The sequence below is a fragment of the Phoenix dactylifera genome, chromosome 1 (assembly GCF_051530095.1).
Source record: "Phoenix dactylifera cultivar Ajwa chromosome 1, Ajwa_hap1_PhDact_Kaust_v1.1, whole genome shotgun sequence".
NCBI lineage: Eukaryota > Viridiplantae > Streptophyta > Magnoliopsida > Arecales > Arecaceae > Phoenix > Phoenix dactylifera.
Window position 1 is genome coordinate 15,698,498 of NC_143190.1, and position 25,451 is coordinate 15,723,948.

The following is a 25,451-nucleotide window of genomic DNA, read 5'->3' on the forward strand; positions in this document are numbered from 1 at the left end:
GTGTTTTGGGTGATAGCGCTCGGCTGTAGCAGCATGACAGGCACTAAAGAAGAGGAAAAAAGGAAGATGAAGCTTGGTGGTGGATCGTCTAGAGGGGCTGGGGTTTTTAAAAGGGGTTTTGGATCAACTCAACCGAATGGTGGATAAGGACGACCATTCGTTGGTTGCAGCAATTCCCAATGACTGCTAGCCATTCGTACCAATCCTAGGAGTTCGTGCCAGTCATGCCTCCCTGACCTCATCCCTAAGGGCGATTGTTTGGGTGGAGAATCATGATCTCCTATTCCGGCAAGTATTATTTCTTTTTTGAATTTTCAATCAAAATCGGCCTGCCAACTTTGATCCAAAATAGGCCTATTTTAGCCTGGTCCTCATAGGCAAACTACCTCAGGAAAATTCGTTACAATATTAGAAGAATCATATTGCATAATCATAACAATCAAGATGAATCTGTCCTCCTAGTTCTTTTATTGGAGATCAGAGTCATATTAATCTTCAAAGCAAGGTCAGGATCTTTCCATAATGATGTACAAGATGAAACCGCCAAGTTGGGTAGCACTCAATCAAGTCGACAACATGCTAATATAAAGATTAAGATATTCCATTGCTAGTAAATTGAATACGCTTGCAAGCTGCTAGTGTTTCCATTTGTATGGGTCAAACTGCAATTCAAAGGTAGATGCAAATAGCAGATTTGATATTGTTATCCATCGCCCATATACATATTCGATATTTCATCATGCTAAATATACCTCTAATTATCCCAACTAAAATTTACGATCATACAAAACTACAACATCCACAAAAATTAACCATTTAACAATTGTATTCCGAATCAAGCATGTCTTAAATATAAAACCATGACTGACATGACAAGAATCGATAAAGATCAAACACTTGCCAAATTCACTCCTAACCAAGTCTACCTTTTAACTGTAGTACCCCAGCAGAACACCTCCAAAGTATCTTGCTTTGCATTTCTACCAATCATCACCCTTCCTTGCCCTCCCCCGGCATTGTCTAGATTCTTCCTCTTCTAATCAAGATTCTCACGACGTGTCAATCCGGCAAATCCTGACCGCAGCATAACATGCTCCCCCCCTCGTTCCTATCTTAATCCCACGGTCCACCCCACCCGACCGCCTCTTCTCCTGGTTCCCCCACTATTTTCTCCCAATTCTATACTTATTCCATCCGCTTCTTATTCCTTTTTGTTTTTTTTTTTTTATGTCGCCCCTCTTTTCAAACAAATCACCCGCAGCGCCATGCCCCGCTTAAAGCCAATGGCCTTTCACGTCGCGTGCCCGATCACTTGGTTCGTTTCCCCCCTCTCGGCTCTCTCCCTCTCTCTCCCTCCCCCCTCCCTACTCTCTCTCTAAAACGCTCTTTTCTTTCTAAATAGTTTCGTGAGTTTTTGGCAGCCGGTTGATATGCGACTGCGAGCTCGGCTTCCCGGAGGAGCTACGGAGCCCGCGGGCGCGGAGGGAGTTCGAGGAGCAGGGCGAGAGGCTTGAGGAGTTCTTGAAGGACCCGTGGCTCGTGAGGGCCGGCAGCGGTGGCGGAGGAGGGGGCACCGTCCAGGTTCTTGTTCCCAAGGTCGTGCCAACGCCGGCACCTCCCCTGCCGCCGTCGACCTCGGGGGACCATGGCGGAGGCGGGGATGACGCGCTCTCGTCTGCGCATGTCCGGTGGGCTGCGTTGCAGCGGCAGGCGGCGGCCGCGTCGATGGCCGCGGAGGATTACGTCCGGCGATTGGAGGCCGGCGGGGCCGCGGTGAGTTCTTCTCGTTGGTTCTTTTGTGTTACTTGATTCATGGGCTGGGGTTTCTTGTTTAATCGGGGTTTGTTTCCGTCGTCCGTGGGTTTTGGGAAATTTTGAGGTTTTAAATGAATTTGACGGGGAAGAGATTTAATCTTATTCCTAATTTTCATGATTTTGAAGTATATTGCTCTTGCTTTCGTTTGCTCGAGAAATGCAACGTATAATCCCTTGTGATTTCCTCTTGAGTCAGTTTTGCGATCAATGCAATCTATTGCTAGTTTTTAGCGATATTATAAAATTGAACCAACAGGAGCAATATTTGAAATTGGTATACATTAATCACAATTTTTGCTGGAATGATGTTTGTGCACATTCATTTCCTCATAAATGATTTTATTGTAGTATCTTCTTTTCAATTGCTCATATATACTTTTCCCTTTCCTTAAGAAGTCGAGTTTGTCCCAAAGCCAACTGAAGATATTCTCATATCACCCTCACATTGTTAAAGGTCTGGCACGACTTGCTGCACTTTGACGTCATGTGCCGGAGACTGATGCACAAGATACAATGCGCTGTCAAAGGATGCACTAATTTGACCTGAATTTTTAAAATTTCACTTTTTCTGTGATAAGCAGATATGTTTTCGGTGGTAGAACCAGGGGAGCGGCCCCACCACATACACATTAATTTCAGGCATCACAGCCTCTTTCCTTATTTTCCTGCTCGATCAACACCATCCTTTTGTGCCTGTTTAGAAGAACAGAATCCCCATTGACAAATTTCTTGTTATACTTTCTTAATTCTTGGTTGCTCCATGAATATATGTTTAGTTAGTTGTATGACATGCAGCTCTCTATCTGCAAGAGGACAGGATTTATTTGATTTTCTTATGAAAGTTTGTGTTTAAACCAATTTGTTGTTTACCCAGGTTGCCAGCCTATGTTACATGCCAAGTAAGGACATGATAGGCATGAAATGACATATAGTTCTACTGTTCTAGTATGATGTGGAAGTGTTACGCATAGGGTTTAGAAAAGGATGGTTCTGTCCGGCTAATGTTAATTGACGTGAAATACAATATTTATCTATAGGATGAAACATCTATATATCTTTATAGTAGGTTCGAACTGGCCTTTTCAATAGACAGAAAGTGCAGAAATTCAGCTTGATAGGCTCTATTTTTGTGGCTTTTGAAATAGTTTCTGTTTGTTTTGCTCTTTCCTGTAGTAAAATTGGCATGTCTACTGTGCCTGGTGGGTTCAGAAGGCCTATCTGATGAATGGATGCAACCTGATAAAATTCGATGAAGATACATTGTTAAGATGCTTTTGCACCCCACTTGTATGCCGCTTTGCAACCCAGCTGGAAACTTTCTCATTTTTCCTTGACTCCTACTAGACTTCCTATTTTTTTGGGCAAATAATCCATATAATATGCATATGTCTACTTATAAAAGAGCAAGATTCATTTGATTTCTTATTTATGATAATTACAAAAATTTCCTATTTTTATTGTGGAATTGGATTTCTGGCCTGTGGCGTGTGTTGCATGAGGGCATGCTTGGCATGGCATGGCATCCAGTTTCCTACAACATGTGCATTATTACCTAGAATCTGGTCAAAAAACAGTCTTATTTTATTATGCTATTTCATACTGAAATTCATTATCTGTAACTTTGATATAGTCTGGTAAAGGAACACTCAAGCGATGTGCATGCTGGTGTCAGCCCCTCTGTTGAACAATCTACAGAAGATATTTTTGTGAAAATTTTTCCAATTCAGGCTTAGAAAATGAATCTTTTGTATATTTATGATGAAACCCTTAAGCATCTACAGTATATCAGAACTAGCCAATCAGAGAAATGGACATATTCTTGTTGATAAGTTATATTTCTGCTGCTTTTTGAATATGCCTTAAAAACCTTGTTTGTAGTAAACCTAGTGAGCTCGGTATGCTTGATCGGTTTAGACGGATGGTCGCAAACTTGTGATCCGGTACTTGGTAAGAGGTGTCGAAGATACATGGTTGGGATGCATGATGCTCACTTAAGACGACTTGAGTACCTGACAACCCCTTCACTGATTGTGATGCCTCAAATAAATATTTCTTCTGTAGTGGCCCATGCTGCACATGTAGCCTTCATTGGATTATTTTTGGCCCTGCTATTCATCATGAGAGTGTCTTCATGTCATATCATTTCATTAAGAGACACGCAAATGCCTTGAAATGAAATACGTGAAAGAAAAGTGCCACCCTTTGTAGTAATTTTAAGCAGTGTTTGAAGAACCAACCTTACCGCAGTAAGGAACTCCCTTACCAAGGTGTTCCAAGTAGTGTCCCATATTGACGTTACGAATCATGTGGCTATATGGGGGCATACTGCTGTTCATACTGTGTTGGTACGTGGCTAGTGCGTGCCCATACCATGGTACTTCAAACCTTGAATTTAAGTTCGAGATCTTTCCTGATCGGGATCTTTCTAAAAGAGAAGTTCTATTGTAAAGCATGATGCTCACTAACCATGCTGAAAAGTAACCAATGATTTTTTGTTTTTATGGCTGGCCATGGATCCTTTGTGTTAAATATTATATTCTCTGTGTTCTTGGCTGAATCTTTGACTGTTTCAAACATTCAGACCACAACTTGTCTTGCTTAAAAGGGAATGTTATTGCATTTCTGGTTAAAAATTGATTATCATGAATATAAAGCCAAACTGGAATCAATTGTAAGAACCAAATTGGAGAGGGTCCTTGGATAAGGATCAATTTTTATCATAAGATCCAGAGTTGGAACTTGAGACCCGGATAATGGATCATACAATCCTTGGATCATCAGATCCATATCTAGATCTCCTTATTACATATGAAAGCATTTATATGATCCATCTTTTACAATCCACTTGATTTATTTCACTTTTAGAATGACACATTCATCATTAATGAGCTTTTAAAACATAAAATTATAAATATGCTAAGGGATATTAAATTTCAAAAGTAAGGAAAAAGAGATTTAGTTATTTGGAAGCTAAGACCTAGAAGTAGAGTTTGATATCTTTGCAATCACTTTTGGTAGTAGATTCCTTTTCTTCTATGATCTTCTACTTAAAGGATTTGGTGAAAACTCATTGTTAAACATATTTTGTTGGTTATATTCAAAATTAAGATTTGGTTTTTTCTAAGGTCTGCTGAACCGGCCGGTAAGGAAAAAGATATTTAGTTATTTGGAAGCTAAGACTTAGAAGTAGAGTTTGATATCTCTGCAATCACTTTTGGTAGTAGATTCTTTTTCTTCTATGATCTTCTACCTAAAGGATTTGGTGAAAACTCATTGTTAAACATATTTTGTTGGTTATATTCAAAATTAGGATTTGGTTTTTTCTAAGGTCTGCTGAACCGGCCCGTACCGGCCGGTTCGGCCTATACTGTACCGGTACCGCTCGTGACCGGTACCGGTAGGGAAGAAGAAGAGGAAGAAGAAGGAAGAAGAGAAAGAAAGAGGAAGAAAGAAGAGGAAGAAGAGGAGAAAGAGGAGTACCGATTCACAGTTCGCACCTAGCCTCGGGCTGACCCCCTCCCGAGCACCCCGACGACGGTGACGAGGATCACCCCCCTCCTGGTCAGTTTCTTCCTTCCTTTCTTGCTCATAGGAGAAGGGGGAAAAGAGAGGAGAAGAGAGGAGGAGAGTGGAGAAGAAAGGCGAGGAGAGAAGGTTCAGGAAGGAGGAAGAGAAGGAAAAGAAAAAAGAAAAAAAAGTCCATGCGCAGTATCCTGCGTTGGGAACTGTGCCCGCACAGGGCAGCACTTCCACACGGAATGCCCCGCGTGGGCCATTTAATGCCACAGAGTGGCATTTAACATGGACCTCCGCGCGTGCGTCTGCACGTTGGCTTTTTTTCTTCCTTGGCCGCGCGTCGGCTTCGTGGATTTTCCTTGGCCGGTTCGGCACTGGATCCAACCGGTACCGAACCGGTACTGGTGCCCACCGGTACATCGGTACAGTCGGTACGACAGATCTTGGTTCATACTTTTTTTCTACATGTGAGAAAACTCCATGTTAATGTCCTGTATGGTTCGTTGAGGAAGAAAATTTTATTTCTCAAGAAACAAAAGAAAGAAGACAGTTTTGTACTTTGAACATGATGATGATGACAGTGAAGATGATGACATGTCGCTTCTCTTTTCTAGGCTTATTTTAATATACATTGTTTAGGAGTCAATTTGAGATATCTATGGACTATATGGCAGTATACGACTATATTAAACAATTAAGCACAATGCTGGTTTTTTGGATATGATGAGTACAGGATTACTAAAAAGTGAACTTATATCTTTTTTTTTTTATTTACTATAATATAATTCAATCATGTTATTCACTCGTCATATTCATTGACTTTATTTTAATGTTTAAAATAAATCAAAAAAAGAATCTTCTAGGACCTCTACATTGTGACATGATCTTGATATGATTGTACGCCAACTACATTAAGAAGCAAAAAATTGGGTTAACTTTGCCTATAATGACAAAGCAATTATTTACAATGCTAAAACGTTGCTATATATAGATTATTTTTAATGGGTGAAATTGAAATAACAAACTTCCATGTTTGTTCTTGTCAATAATATTCCCATCCTAATGTACTTTACTCTCTTGATGCAATCCTATCCAATCTTTCTCTCTCTCTCTCTTTATATGTGTATATGTATATATGTATGTACAATTGTACATATACATATATTGCTGGTTGTCTCCTTTGCGCGTGCGCGTATATGTATATCTCTGTGTGTGTGTGTGTCTGTATACACACACACATATTATATATATTGTTGGTTGTTTCTTTCTTTGCTCACTTTTCCTTTTAGTAGATCAAAATTGACCATGTTTCTCCTTTCCTATTAGTAAAGAAATATTTAAAATAAGTTCATCTTACCCTCATGGGCAGCGAACTTGCCCATATCTTGGTAGAAATGAGAAATCAAATGAGGATGGTGGGGGAGTATGATATACAAGGGTAACCCTTATATGGAGGGGAGGAGCAGTTGGCTTGATAATTTGGGAGAGAACCCTCTTAACATTTGAGTTGAGATTGAACTCTCCAACTACATCCCGAGATTAGATGTCAAAATTTGTTCAATGATCCTGAATGTATTGAGATTGCAAGATTAGGTGCTTCTCAAGCCCCTTCTACTTCTTCCATCCCCTCTTCCACCCATTCCTTAGTTAAATTAAAGTCTTAACATTATATTTACTACCAATAATTTTCATGTTGACCAAGATATCAGTTTGTACCAATATATGGAATTCATCAATACTATACGCAAACAATTTCATCACAAACTCAATCTTTGCCCTTGTTACGTTGGCCAATGTAACTCAAAATATTGTTCAAATACAATGTCAATAGATCCCCCCTGTTTACCCCCATATCCCCGCTGCGTGGGCGTCCAGGAAGTCAACTCAAAACGAAAATAAAACTACTTATTAATGCTTTGGCCGCTGAAGAGGAAGAACAAGAGTCTGGTTGCGCTTCGGGACGACTTAGTGAAGATTTTTTGGTCTTTTTAAATGGCTTTAAATAAACCATTAAAGATTAAAAACAATACCTTAAAAGATATTAAATCTTCGTATTAATGATATTTTAGTGTATTGGTTCTAATTCCTATACACTAGCAGATAAAATATCTCAGTTCTTTCCAAATTTTCTGAATTCTATCTTGGTTGAGATAAATTAAGCCTTGGATTTTTCTTGGTATCAACCACCCATCAAGATGGCTGAGAATCGGTATTTAAAAATCTTGTTTAACAACCATATATGAGATATGACATAAATTAGGTACTTAATCATGGTAAATTAAGACCTTAATTCATCTTGGTATCAACCACTCATCGAGATGGCCGAGATATTGATTTTTTAAAAATCTTGTTTACCAACCATATGAAAGAGATATTATATAAATTTGGTATCTAGGCATTTAAATGCCACCAAAGCACTAAGGCCCGTTTGGTTGCGGGTAATATGGCATGAAAAAATAAATCCCATGTCATATTACCATTTTTATATAAAAAGTGGATGAGAGAGATGGTAAAATAAATGGTAGGTCCCATGCAAGGTCGGTGGAACCATGTCGAACCGGGCAGTTCTGACCGGTCCAAGCCGTACCAGTGGCTCACTAGTACGGTTCCGGCAACAGTTTTCATTGCCAGACCCGGAGAAGGAGAAGGAAAGAGAGAGCGAGCGGAGGAGGGGGAGGGAGAGGGCGGGATGCCGACGGAGGGCGGTGGAGCCCGACCGAGGCTGTAGGAAGCGAGGCCGCGGCTAGACCCCTGTTTTGTTCAAAATAGAGGAACCGGCTGCGGCCTTGGCCGGCTCTCCGCCGGCGTCCGCCACCCTCCGCCGGTCTTTCTCCCTCTCTCCCCCTTCTCTCTCTTTTTCTCTTTTCTATAGTCTGCGTGCCGTTTCCTCCGCTGTACAGGCCTGACATGGCCCGTACCGACTCTATCGCCAGAGAACCGGTACGGTGCCCGGTATCGGTTCCGCTGACCTTAGTCCTATGTCTATTTTTTTTGAGAGAAAAGGCAAGACAAATACTACCCTCAAGTGGTATTTGTTTTTTCATGCTGGATTATTGAGTGGCGGTAATTTGAAAATATCATTTCTTGATGGAAATATTCTCACTTATATTATATTAATATAATATATATTGCTAATATTTATAAAAATAATATATATATATATATTTAATATTAATATATTTATTAAAATAATTAACAGATATTTATTAATTGTCGATAAATCTAACATAGGATTTATTTATATTTAATATATTTATCTATATACCAAAACATACTAAAATTTATTTATAATAATAAATATATTTTCTAATTTATGTATAATTAATTAAAAAAATATTTATTAACTCATGTAAATATATTTCAATATTCAAAATGGCCAATATTGATAGTGTTTATGTGTGTGAGCCATAATGACCAACAAATGGATTGATAAAGAAATGTTATTACCTAAATTGTATATTTAAGGGTATTGTTGGAAATTTGGCAATATTCTTATATAAGATTACATCGAATCAACATAGTAATCTTTTTTTGATGCTATTTTCTCGAGTAATTTTTTTACCAACCAAATGTGGTAAAATTTATTTCTCTCCGCAATCATTTTCCTAGATACATGATTCTCAGGAATCGTCAAATTACCTCGTAATCTGACATATCCCATCCAGATGAACCCTAAGAGTAAATATGCTACGCTGGGCCTTTAGTTTTGTTTTTAAGGACATGGAAAAGACCATGGCTTCACCTTTCGCTTCAAAGTAATTATTTACCACAACATTTCTTTAAGAAGCAATAGGAGAAGTCTTGAAATCAATACCTATATTTGTCCAAACCTTCAACTTTTATCAGCCTCCCACATTATGTATCCAGTAGCAACTTCCTGGGCATCCAAACTATACACAATTTTCTACTAAACTATTGTCACCTTATTCTTTTTTAATTTGAGAAATATGGTGCGAATGCCACCATCTGGTTTTTAACCGGAAGCCTCTCCCCAGCACATGGAATCACAAGAGAGGTGCCTAACAGTGGACCCAAGTTCTACTGGCCATTGTCACATTTGTATTGGGTGGGGAACTTCAACACTTCTCCCTAACTGATGTCTTATCTGTCTGTCTTATGATATTTGTGCTTCAATATTTGTTTTGATAAACAGGTTTGGGTAGTCTTCAGACGCCATTCTTTTTGTTGTTTTTTTTGGCTTCTTTTCTGTTTGAATCAATGTGTGCTGGGGTCGTTGATGGGATGGGTTGGTTCAAATTTGGATTGAGTTAGCCTTATTTACTGAAATATACTACAGATTTTTTTAGTCTCTTGAATGCTACTCGACTGTGTTGCCCACTTTTTCCCTGTTTGGTCCTTGGTTACATGAATGAAACTTATCATTCATTTATTTTGGGATTTGTGAGAAAATTCCTAAAATAAGTTATGATTTGAAGATATCTCAATATTAGCAACATATGCAGATATACTACTGCAATGCTACTGCATTTTTATATTGACATGTGATTGTCTCATTGGACTGGTGTTCTATCCATAACTGACTCATTTATCTTCTTGGGTCATTCTGCAGTGGTGCTGGATATTGGGTCAGATTTAGTCCAGAAATGCCCCCTCCTATTTTGCTTCATATTTGTTAGGCAATTAGGCATGCCAGCCAACTATTTGATCAGCTTGCTTTTTATTCAACATTCTGACCAGCATTTAATACCTGTCTCATTACTTATTTCGTAGTTGATGAATCTCTCGTCATAATTTTGACTTGAGAATGAAATTCCAAATAACTGACGGTTAAATTAGCTCTGTAACTATTTACCTATGGGAAGTTATTCTTGCAACATATGAATTTGCAAGCTTTGCTTCGTTTCCTTCATCTCATTTCCCTACTGTAGAGAGTTTATCTTAGTAAGTAATTTCAACTTTGATGTTGGTGCTAGTTATTATAACTTTATAGAGCATTTATGCATTGAAATGAAACATTCTTGACTTTGTTATAAGGATCAGGTTGCATTATCCTGAAGATGTACCTAATTTGATTTTAACATCCTTATGTTGCTTTATCAAATAGTTCAGTGTGTTAACGGATTTCTTACTATGTTGAAATCCAGATGTTAGTAATTTAGTTTTCAATCTGATTTGAGTGAAGCATCACTTGAAGAATTTAGTTTTTCCATTTAATGATTTCTTTTGAAAGTGTAGATGATCCTTTTGAAGGAGGTTGACAAAGATCCTTGTGTTGTCACAGGAGGTACCAGGAGAAGCAGCTAATACTCTTGTTACAGAAGATCAATGTTCTTCAATCAAGGTTATGTGCCGTATTTGCTTCTCTGGTGAGAGTGAAGGCAGCGAAAGAGCTATGAAGATGCTGCCATGCAAATTCTGCCATAAGAAGTACCATAGAAGTTGCTTGAAAGTTTGGGCTGAACATAGAGGTTTCTGATTTAACCTCTCAGTTCTTGTAGAAAACCATTTACATCTACTTACGTACTTGAACGTGCTGTACTTGCAGATCTATTTCATTGGAGTTCATGGGCATGCCCCTCTTGCCGCATTTGTGAGGTTAGTTCTTTGTTTCTCCAAGGTAGTAGCCCTTAACCTATACATAAAAACCACAATGATGCATTGTGAGTCACATAAAGGATGTGCATTTTAGTTTTAGTCTACTCTTAGACTTGGCCCAAGTTGATGGAATTTTGTTTACTGCTTTTCATTATGGTTTAAGATTTTCCTCTTTGGAATTTATAACTTCTCGAGGGTTGGAAAGACTCTTTACTCTCTTCTGACTGATTACTAGTTTGCTGAATGATCTCCAGTTGTTATTTTTTTACTGCTGCTGATTTTGTTTTGGATAAGTTCATGAAAGATAGAAGCTTCTTTGATGCTTAGGCTTCAGGAGTTGTGTCTCACCTCAAGTAGTTCTTTGCTGTGTGAGAAGGCTGTTGAGCTCTTCTACTCTCTCTTTATTATCTAATATCTACCAAACCTTATGTCATGATACCAAACTTTTAGAAATTTGGGGTGGAATTCACGAGAGAGCTTCTTTGTATTCTTTCATCATAGGAGGAGAAAGATGGTGTTAAGTATTAAATATTCCCAGCAGGTATACATCTTCTTATGGTTCACAGGTAAGTATACGTATTCATGTAGTTACAAACAAGAAGAGGTGGGTTAGACAAGTAACTTGCTCAGATTTTGCCTCTTGGGAGAAGAGACTCTCGAACATACACAACTTTTTGATAACTGTTCAAATTTCAATCCTCCATTAAGTGCTTTCTTCTCAAGAGATCCACTGATTAATATGGTAGGTATGAAGCCTCAGTTGCTCCATGTTATAAATCATGGCTTTAGATAAATATGTGATTTGAACAAAAAAAAGGAGACATGGATGTTTTCTATAAAGGCCTTTGAGTCAAGTTCTGAAGTTAAGGCCAAAAGAGAGATTTTTTGCTGGAAATGGGCCAAATCAAATCAGTTTCATCTGGAACTAAGCCGAAAGTAACCCACAACAATAAGTTTCTGTTAATTTTTGCCACTTCCAAGGTTTGGCTAACAAATGTATGCCATAAAAACCTTATGACTATCCTGTTTGCCTATTTCTGTTGGTGCATAGCATGGATGTTTATTCCATATTGATCAACTCCCAGCAGGTTGCTGGAGTTTTGCTTACAAAGACAAATTTACTTCCTTCTAAGTAAATGTACTGAAAGTAATCAGGTAGCCAGTACCAGGGGCCTGAACTTCATGTAGGTGTTGATGTCAGTTAAATTTTTTGTTCTTCAGATTTGTCGAAGAGTAGGTGATCCCACTAAGTTAATGTTTTGTAAAAGGTGTGATGGTGCTTACCATTGCTATTGTCAACAGCCTCCACACAAGGTGAATTCAGTTCTCTGGCTTTCTTGTCTGAAAATTTTGAAATAACTAACATTTCTTTTTGAAAAAAATTCAGAACGTCAGTCATGGGCCTTATTTATGTCCAAAACATACAAGATGTCATAGCTGTGGATCTACTGTCCCTGGAAGTGGACTTAGCACAAGGTATTGGCTGTTCATTTTTGTCCTAAGGTTTGTGTATTTTTGTGTTCTGTCAGGGGGCTTTAGCCTTCTTTTGTTGGATTGTTGATGCATGAAGTGTTTTTGAACAACAAAGTTAAGGTAATCAGTGTATATGTTGGTCTAGTAACTTGTTCTCACATGGCATGATGTGTTTGTTGGTCATGCAGGTGGTTTTTAGGGTATACCTGCTGCGATGCTTGTGGAAGATTGTTTGTGAAGGGAAAATATTGTCCTGTTTGTTTGAAGGTACTGGTCGATGTTTTTAGAACCATAAGCAAACTGATTTTCTATTGAAATATCCCTAGACAGAAATTCAGAATTACTGTCTCTGGAAATGTTCGTATTGTTGAAATTGTGATTGAAAATTTCTCTGGTAGATAATGGGCTTTTGGTATATATGCTTGGTTTTCATGCTTAGCTGCTTTTGTTTCAAAGACATTTTGATATATTGTAAAACAAAGATACAGACACCTCAAAGATGTAGGCGTACCTCAAGCTTAGATATGTTCTCCCCTTTCCTTTTCTGAACTACTTCTCTTGTTTGCTGGTAATGCATGAAGGTGGACCAGTATGTCCATATAGATTTAATGAGTGACCAAGTTTTCTCATGTTTAAATTTTGTAGGTCTACAGAGATTCTGAAATGACGCCCATGGTTTGCTGTGATGTTTGTCAACAATGGGTGCACTGTGTATGTGATGGCATCAGGTTTGTATTAAATTGTCTAATGGCTTACTGCCTTTTAGCATTTTTTTCACCCTCATCTCTCATTCTGTTTCATTTAACTTCTTAAAGAGTGACATTTTCTGTTCAGACTATGGATGTATAGGGACTATGTATATCTCTATATATACTGGGAGTTATTTATGTATGTATATTGGGAAGGCCTCGGAGTCCTGCATGTGTGTGTTGGACTCCAAGAGCTTCCGCATTTTAAAGGAACTTGGCACAACTCTGAACTCTGAATTCAGAAAACAAAGAGCGAACAGGCTCTCCTAAAAAGAAATTATACACAGGTGTGCAGCCTCCCTCAAAGCTGCAGTTTTCCATCCACTTTCCGTCGTGTCTAAAGTACACAAGGGATTCTACCTATTAGCAATGGAATTACTATTATTGTTTGTTAACTATGACAAAATCAACACATGGTTGTTGGTCAGTATCATGAATGGTTCGGTACAATTTATTTCCTAATAAATTACTGTTAATACTGTCTGAAAGGTTCTTGCAGCATGGACATATATATATATATATATATATATATATATATATATATATATATATATATAAAGAGATTAACTGTTCTTGATGTGATAATGTATCGGAAGCAAACCTGAGTCCTGGACCCAACTTTAATTGCATTTCACATTTGATGCATCCACGAGTTGACTGTCTTATTTACCGCCTCTCTAAAACTATAGTTTCTTGGAAGAAGAATTATCTTTTCTTATGATTAGATTTGAAGAGCACAATTGTCAGCTTCGTGTCTCAGTTCTACATTTCTTGCAGTGATGAAAAGTATCAGCAGTTCCAGGCAGATGGAAACTTGTACTACAAATGTCTTGCATGTCGTGGAGATTGTTACCAGGTGACATTTACTGTTCTTGTAGTTGGAAGAAAATTTGCTGGAGCCTGTTTGTGTTATAACTGATGCACTACATAATGGTCAGGTCAAGGATATGGAAGATGCTGTTCGAGAGCTTTGGTGGAGGAGAGATAAAGCTGACCGTGATCTAACTGCAAGCTTGAGAGCTGCTGCTGGACTGCCAACTCAGGAGGAGATATTTTCTATTTGTCCCTACTCAGATGATGAAGAAACTAGTCCAGTTATACCAAAGAATGATTATGGGAGATCATCAAAAATTTCTGTCAAATCTTTGACTGATAAAGCAAGCAAGAATTCTAAAGAACATGGAATAAATTTCTCCAAAAGATCGTCCAGTAAGAAATATACAAGTAAGGGGCATCAGGTGCAATTTTCTGGTAAGCCTGAAGAGCCATATCAACATAATGAAAGGCAGCATGTGGTGAGATCACCGGAGAGCAGCCTCAGAGACCCTAAGTTTGATGAGACAAAGCCATACAGAAATGATGCCCAGGCCTACTTCTCATCTCCTTTGACCAGAAGTCTAGGCAATGATAAGGGGAAATCTTCTTTTGATCAAATGGGAAGTAATAACCAAATGTTTATTGAGGAAGGTGTAGGTAACAACTCTGATAAGATGCCTAAGGTCCATATAAAATGTAGCAAATCACCAGGATTGCATGTGAAAGAGGGAGTTGGAAAAGAATCGAGCAAAACTGAGACTGTGAAAGGAACTAAATTAGTCATACATTTTGGCGCAAAAAATAGAAATGCACCCCCTAAGTCTGACGCTTCAAGTTTTCACAAGGATCAAGATGTTAATGCCTCCAAAGGTATGTGCCTTTCCCTGACCAGTTATTCAGTTGATCGTGTTCTCTGTTCTCAAGTTTTACACCTGGTTTGGAAATTGACATGCTTGTTTTTATCTAGTTAATATTGTGCCAAGGCATGACATTACATCACTGTTTGCTAGAACTTGTCGCGACAAATACTAATCGTCAGAAATCGTTCCATTCATCTTCCATAAGTCTTTTCCAAGTTACATACTAAGTTGTTTTCAAATGTCCTCAATCCAAAGTCTTATTTTTTTTTTCGTTTTAAAGCATTATCTCTCCTATCTGAAAGATATTGGTTAAAACTGTCCCTTATTGACTGAAATTAAAAGAGCTTACTGGTGGGATCAAGTAGAAGCTGATTAATGGTATAGTATGACCACTTGGGACTTCTATTGCCCCTAGCCTGTGCAATTTTGACAAGTTCATGGTTTCAATAATGTGAAAGCTTATCACAAAACATTTCTTAACTTTATTTGGTCATATTGTTGAATTGTTTGGTATTCATAATGTACTCAGATTTAGCTTTGGCTATTGCATGCACCATACTGATCAGGCAACTCTGATTTATCATTATGATAACTTACCACAATCGACGCATTTCAGCAAAAAAATTCTTGTAAATGAACTTATACTAAATTTACTTGATTCATCATCTTCTTCTTCCTCTTCTTCCCTTTTTCCTTGGAAAACTACTTGTAAATTTCTTTATCCCTGCCTTTTTACTTGGCTTTTGAATATTGAGCCGTTGTATTAATAGCAAACAAAGATACGAACCTACATTTTGAAATTTAAATCGTCTATTTAACTGTCATCTCAATTGCAATTACTTTACCTTGGTTGCAGGAAGTGAAGGCATGAGCGAGCTAGTAATGAAAGAATCTAAGAACTATGTAGTTGATTCTCATCCTGTAATTGCCAGAAATCATGACGGAAAAGGTAATGTTATCATGTGGTAGCTGATTGTTTCTTGTGTAGTGTTGTTTTTTTCCTGCATTAAGTTTTAAGGAAACTACTTTCGTTTGATATTTTTTCTCAGTACCTTCTTGCTCCTGTTTGATGGGTGAAAGCTCTCAACCCTCTCATGATGTTATTTAATCGACTAAATTCTTAGGCAGAAATTCTTAAGATAAGAGTCTAATATTTTCAGGGGCTAAACTTGAAAACTCAACTCAGATTAAAAGTTCAAGACATGGAGATAGAGAAGATAGTGTGATAAAGCTTAGAAAGATATCCGAGACACACAGGAAAAGAAGAGCCAATATTGCTGAGTGTGAACCTATGACTGCTTGCAGAAGTCCTCTTATAATAAGAAAAACAAGCACAGAGGTAGACCCTGCAATAAAGACTCGGTCTCAGACCACATGGACACATAATGATGATTTGCCAGGGAAAAATTCTCTGAATACAACTGTTAATTTGCAAAGTGAAATCCATGATGTGGCTGAATCACCGTTTACTTCCAAGTCCTCCGATGATCCCAAACCATTATTGAAGTTAAAATTCAAGAACCCGTTTTTTGAACATCGAAACTCTTGGGCACCTAGTGAAGGAGAGGAGAAGAATCCTGTCAAAGGGCAGAGATCGAAGAGAAAGAGACCATTGTTTCACAAAGAAAATAATCAGGTGGATGATAACAAGGCACAGCCGAATCAGGAAGATCCAATAGATGAAGTTGGTGATGCAAACTGGACATTGCAGAAGCTGGGTAAGGATGCGATTGGAAAGAGTCGAAGTTCATGAAGCATCAGAGAATTCTGGGTGAGTTTTCTTGAATACCTTGCATCCAATCATAGTATTTTGACTTGTAAAAGCTTGACACAATATTCAATTCTTATTATAGAAATTTGATGAATAATACATATTCCTCTTTGGGACTGATATCAGAGACAAGCTGAAAACCTTTATCCTCTTATAGTGTAGAGGCCACATTGTGCTATGCGTGCGTTCTGGACCATTCAATTTATCATTTTTTTAAGACAAAAACTGAAACCTTGTGTTTTCTGTTCTTCATTGGTTTATCATTAGATTCAATAAAATCTGAAAAGTGCTGCTTAATGCTACATAAGAAATGGATGGTTTGTTATATGATCTTGATATATGGTTGTGTTAACCTTCTTGCCAAACACTAATGCATGCCGAAACATGTTGCAGAAAATTCATATATTTATCTTATGGATGTGTGTGAAAGTTTCATGCCTTCTATCAATTATCATTGAACCATGTAATAAAGATGGAAACCTTGAAATAAATAAATAAGGTGAATCCCATGCACGAGATCAAAGGCTGCTTTTAGCATCCCATGATTTAACCTACCAGTTAGTAACTCCGAAAAAGATACTTCAAATCACATGTCGTGTCTGTATTGGATATGTATTAGACGGCGGTACTTGCTGGATACTTCTCGGATACATGTCTGATACTTTTGTAAAGTGTTCTATTATTTAAAATTTACTTCAGATAACACACTTGAGAATCAGTTGAGATCATGGTTTGCCGTACCGGTCAGTACGGGTCGGTGCCGGTCGGTACATACCGGTACCGGATCCTACCGATACGGTACAACTACATATTTCGGTATCCAACCGTACCAGCCTGAACCGGCCAGTCCGTACCGGCTTCAAATTTTTTTTGGCTTTTAGCCCCATCGGTACAGTACCGGTTCGGCTCGGTTTGGTTCGGTACTGTACCGGTACCGATGCCCACCGGTACGTCGGTAAAATCGGTACCGTGTACCTTTTATTCATTGAGATACTTATTTAATGCCTCCAAAAATTAGGAGGATGGTGTTTTCTTCTTTTTCTAATGTCAACCTTTTAATGATGCATGGTCAATTTTGTATTTTATGATGTTAATATTAAAGTATAAAGCATTAACTGGGCTCTATGGATTTGGGTGATGACTAAATAATAAGATTGTAAAACTGATGCTATCACGTATGGTAGGGGCTGTTATTTTGATAGCTTATTGTTATCTTTAGATGATTTTTTACACGCACATAAACACATGCATGTATACATAGTTATTATTGTATATGTGTGTGTGTTTATGTATTTATGCATTTATGGATGTATAAAATATATACCAATTGATGTATCCTAGCTATATTGTATCCTACTTTTTCGAGGTTTGCCGTATCAGCATATTCATATTGCCATATCCATATCTTGTATTCATGCCCGTGCATTATAGCTGAACTTTTTTATTAGACAATGTTGTCACTGTCCTTGTGCGAATATTTTTGCCACAGGACAGTAGTCTACTCTGATACTGCTTGGATCAATTTACAATCCAATGGAAGTGGGAGAAAAGACAAGAACAATTTCTTGTGCAAGGAGGAAAATAACTTTCATTCAAAAACTTGGATGCCTCCTCATTACAATTCATGACTATTTATAGGCAAGTCATGGGTAACATGAAAAGACAAAAGAAAATGAAAGGACAAGAGTCACCTTAATATGGGTAACTCACACAATAAAAGATATCAAAGCCAAAACTAAATTCTCTTGGAAAATTTAAAAGATCAAAAGACACCTGCCTCTTAAAATACCTATAACTTTCCAACCATAACTCAAATTTTAATTTTCTTAGGCTTGTTGGAAAGAAGAGAGAGAGAGAGACCTAAAACTTTTATGTTAATAACTTTTCTAAATTCGGCCATTTAGTACTCTGAAAATGGCATGCAAGCTGTATGACATCCATGCACCTGCATCATACTCCCCTGGTTGAAGCTCAACTTGTCCTCGAGTTGTCCAATGCCTCTTCTTTATCATGATATGGAATTAGATCAGAAATATTGAAGGTAGCACAAACTCCATAGTCACCAGGAAGTTCAATTTGATAGGCATTTTCTCCAATACACTTAAGAACTCGAAATGGTCCATCGGCATGATCTTGTAATTTGCTATATCTTTCATGGGGGAATCGTTCTTTACGAAGATGAATCCATACAAGGTCGCCTTCTTTAAATGATGCCGAACGTCGATACTTATCAGCTCTCTCCTTAAACTTTTGATTGCTCTTTTCAATCTTGGATCGAACTTGCTCATGCATCTTTTTGATTTCATTAGCCTTGCTTCTGCATCACCGCTAAATCGAACAACATGAGGAAGGGGAGCTAGATCAAGGGGGCCATTAGGATTGCACCCATAGACGATCTCAGAAGGACTAGCACCGGTAGTAGAACTACTTGAGCGGTTGTATGCAAACTCCGCTTGAGGAAGAATTAAGTCTCATTGCTTCTTGTTGTTGCCCAAATAACTTCGAATAAGATTGCCAAGGCTTCGATTCACCACTTCCGTTTGACCATCGGTTTGTGGATGATGAGAAGAACTGAACTGATGTTTGGTGCCCAATTTCGCCTATAGAGTCCACCAAAAGTGTCCTACAAATTTTGGATCTCAGTCCGAAGTGAAAGTCTTTGGGATGCCATGAAGTTTGACAATCTCTCGAAAATAAAGGTCAGCAATTTTAGATGTATCATAGGTCTTCTCGCAAGGTACAAAATGTGCCATTTTAGAGAATCGATCAACAACCACCATGACCGAATCCTTTCCACGTTGAGTGGGAGGAAGACCAAGAACGAAATCAATACTTACATCCTCCCACGGAGCTTGAGGTACAGGAAAAGGAGTATAAAGGCCGGTGTTTTGAGCTCAGCTTTTGGCAATATGGCATGTTCGACATAAGTTGACATATCTCTCTACATCCTTTCTCATCTTCGGCCAAAAGAAATTTTCTTTGACAAGGATTAAAGTCTTGTCTCGGCCAAAGTGTCCTCCAAGTCCTCCATTGTGGGCTTCTTTGATGATTGCTTGGCGAAGAGAGCAATTAGCAATACATAATTGGTTACCTTTAAACAAGTAACCTTCTTGAATTGAATAATCTTCATGAGGAGCATCATTGCATCGAGCCCAAATCTCGCCAAAATAATCATCATTAGAATAGAGATCTTTGATGAAATTAAAATCGATTACCTTAATCTCTAAGGTTGACAACAAAACATGTCTTCGACTAAGAGCATCCGCAACTTGATTGAGACTTCCGGCTTTATGATGGATGGTGAAGGTAAAAGATTGCAAAAATTCAATCCACTTGGCATGCCTTGCACTAAGCTTGTGTTGAGTATTGAGGAATTGCAAGGCTTCATGAGCGGAGTAGAGAACAAATTTCTTAGTCACAAGATAGTGCCGCCAATGATGAAGAGCCTCAACAATAGCATAAAATTCTTTATCATATGTTGAATAGTTCTTTCGCCCATCTCCAAGTTTGGCAGTAAAGAAGGCAATAAGGCGTCCTTCTTGACTAAACACCGTGCCAATGCCCACATTAGAGGCATCACAATCCACCTCGAAAACTTTTTCAAAATCTGGCAAGGCAAGGATAGGGGCCGTTGTCATTAATACCTTAAGCTTCTCAAAACTTTCTTGAGCCTCCATAGTCCATTGATAGGATCCACCTTTCAAACAATTTGTGATGGGAGCCATAATAGAACTGAAATGCCGTATAAACCTTCGATAAAATGTGGCCAACCCATAAAAGCTCCGGATCTCGTGAATGGTATGAGGTACCGGCCAACTAGAGATAGCTTCAATCTTCTTAGGATCAACTTTGATGCCGTTGGCGGTGACCATATAACCCAAAAATATTAGGCTATCGGTCAAGAAGTCGCATTTGCGAAGGTTGACATAGAGCTTCTCCTTTCGCAACATCATAAAGATTTGTCTAAGATGCTCTAAGTGTTGCTCTTGATCTCTGCTATAGACCAAAATGTTGTCAAAGTAAACAACAACAAATTTACCTATATAAGGCTTGAAGATTTGATTCATGAGGCGCATGAATGTGCTTGGTGCATTAGAGAGCCCAAATGGCATCACAAGCCATTCATATAGTCCATCTCTTGTCTTGAATGCCGTCTTCCATTCGTCACCCGGTCTCATGCAAATTTGATGATAGCCACTTCGAAGATCAAGCTTGGAGAAGATGCAAGTGCCGGCAAGTTGATCTAACATGTCGTCTAGCCGAGGGATAGGAAAACAATATTTGATGGTGATCTTGTTAACAGCTCGGATACCAATATATATGCGCCATGTTCCATCCTTTTTGGGGACAAGTAAGGCAGGAACCGCACATGGACTTATGCTTTCACGTACCAAACCTTTGGCCACCAATTCGTTCATTTGTCTTTGCAATTCTTCATGCTCCTTGGGACTCATGCTATATGCCGCCTTGTTTGGTAAAGTTGCACCTGGCATAAGATCAATGCAATGTTGAATTTCTCTTATTGATGGAAGACCAGAAGGAATTTCATCAGGAGTCACATCTCGGAATTCCTGCAAAAAAGAAGTAATCTTGGGTGGAAATAAATTGCCCTCCGGGTTAGATTCCACCATTATGAGAGAATATGCTTGGGAGGCTTCTCGAATTTCAACTTCAAATTCTGCCATGGACAAAAAGGTACTTTCCTCTCCCTTAAAGGGTTTGGGTGTGTTGTCCATTTTTGAAGGCCCAAGGGTTATTTTGACACCATCCTTCAAGAATGTATAAGTATTTTTGTATCCATCATGAACAATCCTTCTATCAAATAACCATAGCCTCCCTAAAAGTAAATGGCAAGCGTCCATAGGAACCACATCGCACCATATTTCATCACGGTAATTTTTTCCAATTGAAAATTGAACAAGGCAACGTTGGAAAATTTTTACCTCATTTCCTTTCTTAAGCCAAGAAAGAGAATATGGGTGGTGATGAGGTTCTGTCTTGAGTTTCAACTTTTCCACCATCTCCATTGAGACACAATTCTCGCAACTTCGTCCATCAATAATGACATTGCAAATTTTGTCATGAGCCGTACATCGAGTATGAAAGATGTTGTGCCGGAGCCACATGTGATCATTTTTGCTTCGTATTGATTCAGGGTTCGACGGACCACAAGAGCTTCACCATGATCACTATATGTGATGTCTTCTTCAATTTCATTATATATAGAATCTGATTCATTTTCTTCACCATCATCTTCTTCGGCAAGAGAAACCACTCTTCTATTTGGACACTCAGAAGCAATATGCCCATAGCCAGAACACTTGAAACATTGAGGTCGAGATGATGTTGGCCGAGAAGAAGATGAAGCATTTTTTTTCACCATTGTGGTTGGCTTGACTGTAGAGGACGAATGAGATTGCGATGCACTCCCCCGGTTAGGAATGCCCTCACGCTTGAAATTTCGGCCTCCAGGAGCATTTGTTGAACCATTTTCTTGCCGTTGTTGAAGTTGGCATTCCACCTTAGTAGCAAGTTTAATAACATCATTAAGAGAAATAAAAGAATGGAGGTGTACCATATCATGGATGTCACGCCTCAATCCGCTAAGGTAACGAGCTATTGTTTGCTCTTCGGGCTCTACTACACCACAACGAACCATAAGATTGTCGAACTCTTCAGTGTACTCCACGGTTCGCATCCCTTGAGTGAATTGATACATAGTGAGAAATGCATCTTGAAGGTAATTTTCGGGAAGGTACTTTTTGCGAAGCTTTTTCTTCATTTTCTCCCAAGTACGGATCTTGGTTTTGCCCTCCTTTGCTCTTTTCAACTTGAGGCGCTCCCACCAGATTGATACATGCTTTCGAAGCTTGATAGCTACGATCTTCACTTAAAGCTCATCGGAGACCTCTTTGTAGTCAAAGATCCGCTCAACAGTGTTAAGTCAATCTAGAAAGATGTCGGGTTGCATTTTTTCTTCAAACTCAGGAATGTCTACCCTGATGTATGGAAATCGAAATTGATGACGTTGGTGAGATGAAGAAGAATTGCTCCTCCTACCATGACGTGAACTTTGGTCACGGAAGGTATTGCGATCTTCTTCAGTGGTGCCGCCCTCCTTTTTACTTGGGTTTTGCTCATAACGAGCCAACCTTTCGATAAGGTTTTGGAATTGCCGCCGTAACTCTATGTCGCGAAGATCTCGCTCTCTACGAGGTTCTTCATCGCTAGAAGGACCTAGGTTGCCTCGGCTCGCCATGGTTGGTTGAAGCTTGCATCACCACCACCATGAGAAATGCGATAGGTTTCCTCTCGAAATGTCAAGAGATGATAACCTGGCTTTGATACCACTAGATACCGCTTGGATCAATTTGCAATCCAATGGAAGTGGGAGAAAAGACAAGAACAATTTCTTGTACAAGGAGGAAAATAACTTTCATTCAAAAATTTGGATGCCTCCTCATTACAATTCATGACTATTTATAGGCAAGTCATGGGTAACATGAAAAGACAAAAGAAAATGAATGGCCAAGAGTCACCTTAATATGGGTAACTCACACAATAAAAGATATCAAAGCCAAAACTAAATTCTCTTGGAAAATTTAAAAGGTCAAAAGACACCTGCCTCTTAAAATACCTATAACTTTCCAACCATAACTCGAATTTTAATATTCTTAGGCTTGTTGGAAAGAAGAGAGAGAGACTTGAAACTTTTATGTCAATAACTTTTTTAAATTTGGCCATTTAGTACTCTGAAAATGGCATGCAAGCTGTATGACGTCCATGCACCTGCATCATACTCCCTCGATGGGAGGCAGAAAAGTTGAGGTGGTGCTCCACTTATGGAGATGTCCCAAATTGTTGGGTAAAGTGTAAGTGTCTGTAATGTAGGCACAAGGGAGTGGTTTGTCATGCTGTTGAAGGCATTTCATCTTTATTAGTTCGTACAGATGATGGAAGTTCCAAGACCTTGGAGATTGGAAAGCAGGCAGTTCGCTTAAGCTCTCAGAAACATAAAGAGGCAAGACTATAACACCTTCATGTTCTTATCTGCATCACTGCTGTAAATGTTGTCACCTGTATGTTCTGACTGCAAGTAGCTTTCCCTGGTAGCATGGGTGCATTGGTGCCCTCCTTGTTTATTTCATCACAAGTTTAGCCATTTTATTGTGCAGGCAGAGCAAAGCTAAGGCAAAAAATAACCCATTCTGTATAGAGTCATCTTCTGAAGATTGCTGATTCCTCCAATCAAGCATGCTTTTGAACTGTTTCCTTGCATCAAGTTCAACTTGGATTAGTTTTGTTGCTGAAGAATGGCATGAACAAGAAGCTCCTGTTGCCCTGTTCTCCTCAGAGGTTCTCTGTTGATGACTTCTGGTTTCTCTTTGTGTAGTGTTGTTCTTTTACGATGTGGAAGATGCAATGCTGTTGGCGTTCCCGACTTAATCAAGGGAGGGGCATGTTGTTGGAAAAAATAATGGGCTCTGTTATCTGCAGCATGAGGTTGGGTAGGAGAAGCTGAACCCTTATTTATACCCAGTCAAATTAACCTTCTGTGTCGTGTTGTTTGACGAGTCCAGTGGGGTTTAACAACTGACGGCGTTGGTAAGTACATGCAACTGGATGCTACAGCATAAAATCAGTGCAGTTCAGTTGGTGGATAATAATGCAAAATGATTCGACTGTGATGGAATCTCAATTTCTGTTTGATGATCTTTGTACTCCCATGGACTTGGATAAAGTTTAGATTTTACACTTTGCTTTTGAGTTCTTTCTGCATATAGATTTTCAACAAATATGACTTTTTTTTTTAGCAATTAATCATGCCCAGGAAGATGCTACCTACTGCTTAATTTTCTTTGGAGTCCAAGGGTCATTAGGTTGTAGCTGATATTGCATCGTAATTGGAACTGCATACAGGCATAACTTGTTTTGGTGGCAAGCAGGTGCAACTGTAGTAACTAGTTGTTTTGGTTGCCTGTAATTAGAAACTAAAATTTCAAAATCTGTGTTTGGTTGTCTTTTAGTGGAAGAGTGTCACCTTGCAAATAAGAGTGTTCAATTACCCTCCTGAGGTTATCCCGGCCAACCTGTTTTGCTTTGTACATTGTTCAATAATTACCTTAGCGGACATATGAATTGTTTGATCAAAATGACATATGGTTGACTTTGATTGGTCATTGTTGATTCAATTTGGCCATAACTGTTGAGGATGACCGATGCTTTTTCCTGGTTGAATCGACTGACTCCTACACCATTATAGATAGTTTAATTTAATGCCGAATAACCCTAGTAGGGCCTGGTCTTGGTTCATACTGATTAGTCAACAAAATTCTCCTCTCATCACTTGCTTTTATGTGTAGTAAAAAAAGTCGATTTTATTAAAATGTGGAAGTCTAACTACAGCATTGATGTACATGTTTCCTTACAATCTAACGAATGCAAACATGACTGAGTTAATTCGTTGCTATTTCTTTCTCAACTGCTTCGTGAAATCGGCTCCATAGACACAGATAGCTTGAGAATGCGAAACCCTGGAGGTTTTGTTTTATGGCAAATACTTATTTTCAGAATATCATCAATATCATCCCATAATATAATAGCTTTTAGCAATTCATAGTCGCTCAAAATTCATGTGCCACTCTATATCTCAAGTTGCTATTCCTATGTTGGTAAAAACTATTGCATACTTCAGACAGGTAGGAGGCAGGCTCGTTGGTGTAGCATACAAGAAACCCAGGCCAACACTTCTATAATTAATTATCATTCATCAGGAATGATAATAATATTACTTCTTTCAATTCTATTACTATAGACACAATTCATTGTCAGTGTTTTAAATGCATGCCTTGCAGAATACTAAGCTATAACTCCTCTTATTTTCAAGGCGCAGGA

The 25,451-nt window shown here is 38.6% G+C and overlaps 1 protein-coding gene across 2 annotated transcripts; it reads left to right on the forward strand.

Moving 5' to 3' along the window:
- Positions 1-1,147: 1,147 nt before the first annotated feature.
- LOC103703699 (uncharacterized) lies at positions 1,148-24,271 on the forward strand. 2 transcript variants are annotated; one of them, XM_026803248.4, is made up of 13 exons: positions 1,148-1,315; positions 1,422-1,773; positions 10,574-10,760; positions 10,838-10,887; positions 12,109-12,201; positions 12,275-12,363; positions 12,549-12,627; positions 13,006-13,088; positions 13,887-13,965; positions 14,048-14,795; positions 15,642-15,734; positions 15,946-16,556; positions 23,732-24,271. In XM_026803248.4, exons 1-12 carry the CDS (start codon positions 1,266-1,268, stop codon positions 16,536-16,538), a joined length of 2,496 nt encoding a protein of 831 aa, XP_026659049.3. In that variant the 5' UTR covers positions 1,148-1,265; the 3' UTR covers positions 16,539-16,556; positions 23,732-24,271. The 2 variants fall into 2 exon arrangements, with proteins under 2 accessions (XP_026659049.3, XP_088577153.2); XM_088721027.2 differs by lacking the exon at positions 23,732-24,271 and adding an exon at positions 23,507-23,580.
- Positions 24,272-25,451: the final 1,180 nt, after the last annotated feature.